General features: G+C 36.9%; 1 protein-coding gene across 1 annotated transcript; it reads right to left on the bottom strand.

Annotated features, from left to right (window-relative positions):
• Positions 1 to 305: 305 nt before the first annotated feature.
• LOC124822847 (pentatricopeptide repeat-containing protein At1g02370, mitochondrial-like) lies at positions 306 to 2103 on the bottom strand. The gene is made up of 2 exons (XM_047294921.2): positions 1803 to 2103; positions 306 to 1732 (listed from the first exon to the last, which is right to left on the bottom strand). The coding sequence occupies exons 1-2, from the start codon at positions 2043 to 2045 to the stop codon at positions 548 to 550; spliced, it is 1428 nt and encodes a 475-aa protein (XP_047150877.2). The 5' UTR covers positions 2046 to 2103; the 3' UTR covers positions 306 to 547.
• Positions 2104 to 3332: the final 1229 nt, after the last annotated feature.

Here is a 3332-nt window from a genome sequence, read left to right as displayed (position 1 = left end):
GGGAAATATGAGAAAGACTAACCGGTTGAGGGTCAGGGTTTTGATATTGGGGATTTTTCCCCAATTTAGGGTTTCTGATTCTAATTTAGGGTTTAGGGTTATTAAAACTTTAGGGTTTTCCCCAATTTATGATATTTCCCCAATTTACAGTGCCACGTAACCATCAAAACATAACAGCTCACTCAAATTTTGCCACAGTAACACCACCACTGTTAAGTTTCTAACGCCGTCCACGAAAAGGACCGAATTGAACATTTTAAACCAAAATATGGGACTTTACTGAACTTTTTCAAAAGCTGGGACCATTTTGAACAAAACCCCCAAAAGTAGGGACCAAATGATGTATTAAACCTTAGTTCTTCTATTTTGAAATAGAAAATACAGGAACGATAAAAATAAAATAAGAACATAAGATATTTTCCAAATGAAGTATTAAATTCTAAACGATTTTGGAGAAAGTGTTCCAACTCTTACGAAACCATGATAACTACCAAATCACTTGCATCATAAACTGCGCCTACAAGCTGCAGACAATTGCTTATGATGTCTAGTTCTCCTGCGCACGATAGTTTTGAGGATCATCTTCCTTCAATCTTGGATCAGTTTCAGGAGACGCTTTGGCCTCATTAATGCAAGTTTTAATCCAGGAATCATCAAAATTCTTAGCCTTGAGAATCTTACACAACTCGTCAACACCATCCATACCCGTGTCTTCTTCGTAGTACTTCAGAAAAGCCCCAACAACTTGTGGTGAAGGATGCCATTCATCACCCTTGACTTCTGAAAGCGCAGCCTCCAAGTGCCTCACAGCAGCATCCAATTGACGTTTCTCCAAGAAATACAATATGAACATTTCCTCAATCCTGAACAAAGGGCTTTTGCTCCTCCTGCTAGCCCCCTCAAACACCAATGCAGCTTCTTCCACCATGTTCTGACCCAAATAAGCACTAACGCAGACACCAGCTAACCTCACATCATAGCTAACACAACTAGCTTCCCACTCCTTAAAGCATTTTGTTAAGCCCTCTATATCATTAAGCCTTCGGAGGTTACTAAGCATAGCCAGATAGCTCAAATTGGTCACAGGGGAGACAGACTTGAGGGAATTCCACACTCTGTGAACCTCTCCAAGATTACCAGTCCCGGCATAGAGGCTAAGCAACCAATGGTAAGCATCACGCTGCCGTGGCTTCACTCGTTTCTCCAGCTCCTTAAGCATCATTTCAGCCTTCTCAAAGTCCTTAACCTTCACAGAAATAGCAGCAAGGTTGCTGTAAGTCTGCCAACCAATTCGATCTTTAGTTTTCATCTCCTCATAGACTCTCTCCACCCCATCAAGATCGCCCAAAGAGGCGCAGCTGTTCATCCAGATATTATACGTGAATGAACACAAGGGAAGGCTTCTCATTTTCATTAGCTGCACCAGGTGAGGCACTTTCTGGGGTTCACCACTTCTCATATACAGACTCATCAAATTGCTGAAAGCCAGAGAATTGACATAACCCAATTCATCCATTTTCTCAAAATGACTCAATGCCTTGTCTTTCATTAGTTCCTTGCAGTAACAGTTCAAGAGAGCACAATACGTGAACTTGTTCTTGGCTGGAGGAGGAAGACCACTGAAAAACTCTTCAGCCGCAACCACCCCTTTGGTCTTAGACACCAGATCTAGTTGCACTGCATAATTATTCCGGGAAGAGTCAATTTTTCTCATCTCCATCCATTCAATTATCTGCAATCATCATAAATAAACTTCAACCTACATCAAAATCACAAGGATAATTTAAATTGATATTTTATACCTCGAGTGCATGCTGAAATCTGCGATACCTTCGGAGCTCCTGGACATATCTTAGGAGTTCTTCTGTTTTTATGGCTTTGCCTTTCATTGTATGGTTGTCCAAAGTTTCCGACACGCTTCCTCCAGTCTTGCCCAACGCCGATAACATTCGATAGAGGTCTGGACTTTTTGATGGACTCTCAGCCGCCGTGAAAAGTCGCCTGAGTAGCCATCCTCCACCAGAAATCAGCCGACCGTGATTCATCTCATCTGGGATCGTGCCACAGCTGGTGCGGGTGCTATTTGTGTATTGTTGATGGATTCCTGGGTAGGTTTTGTTAAGGTTTATCAAAATCCGCTGACGGCGTCGTTTCGTTTGTCACTTGAAACAACAGGTAACCGGTAACAATTTTGTGTACTCTAACTGAAGAGTGCGCAGAAATAAGAAAAGGTTGGTATGATGGAAAAAGAGTGAAAATACAAAAGTGAGAATTTTGTCACTAAGATAATTTATGTGATCAAATAAGTTTTTTAAGATTGATATATTCAAAACCAAAATTAAAATAATTTTTATATCAAAATAAAATGTGTTAATAATTTTGAAAGATAAAATTTTTAAAATAATAAATTAAATTCATAAAAATACTAAAATTAAAATTTACTTATTTATTTTACTTAAAGTCAAAATTATAGTACTAATTATATAATTATATATAATAAAAATTTATTAAATCATATAAATAATATTCTTTCAATATAATAAATTATTGTGTAAGATTGAAAAAATTATTTAACATTAATTAATTACATTATTGTTGAGGATATAAAAATTGAAATATTGAAGAAGTTTATAAAGAGGAATACGTAAAAAAAAGAATGAGATGATGTAAGTAAGAGAATGAAGTTATGCAAGTAGGAGAAGAATGTGAAGAACATCACGAACCCAATTGGCAGTAGAATTAACACCACACTCTCTTAACTTGTATATAAAGAGCATACTGTTTAAAAGGATATATTTCTCTTAATAGTAAATCCATTTAAATGAACACTGTCTAAATGAAATGAGTTGAAGTTAACTCACAACCCATCTACCTTCCCTTCCAATGTCTCCTTATTTTCATCATTGTCATCTTCTTCACCTCGCGAACATTAGGTACACTCTCTTTGATTTTCTCTTCTTTATTTTGTTCCCCTAGTTCTACACAATCATTGAGTCATGGATTATTATATTACTCACTTGTGGCCAAATTAGATGTTCTTAGAGAGACAACCATATACACTTCTTTGAAGAATATTTGCACCCTTCGACATATACACATTCAAAGCCATGAAATTGAATGTCCCTTTTCTAATTCGTTATCACCCTCAATTTCTCAAATCTCACCTCAAGAAGACCAAGAGGAATCTGAATGTGCAAATACTGAATTTGAGGAGGATGTATTGGTGGAATAATGATATGATTTTCCAAGCATAAAGAAGCTTCACTTGATTCCAAGTCAACACAGAATTCAACACTTAATATATTTAACAACTTGTTCTTCATCTTGAATAG

This window comes from Vigna umbellata, chromosome 8 (genome assembly GCF_029865625.1).
Source record: "Vigna umbellata cultivar VRB3 chromosome 8, Vumbellata_1.0, whole genome shotgun sequence".
Lineage (NCBI taxonomy): Eukaryota > Viridiplantae > Streptophyta > Magnoliopsida > Fabales > Fabaceae > Vigna > Vigna umbellata.
The sequence above is the reverse complement of the archived record's forward strand: the minus strand, read 5'-3'. Positions and strand labels throughout refer to the sequence as shown.

Coding starts and splice junctions, on each gene's coding strand:
- LOC124822847 (XM_047294921.2), bottom strand. CDS start 2,045: ATGAATCACGGTCGGCTGATTTCTGGTGGAGGATGGCTACTCAGGCGA. Junction 1,733..1,802: donor GATTTCAGCATGCACTCGAG/GTATAAAATATC, acceptor TGATGATTGCAG/ATAATTGAATGGATGGAGAT.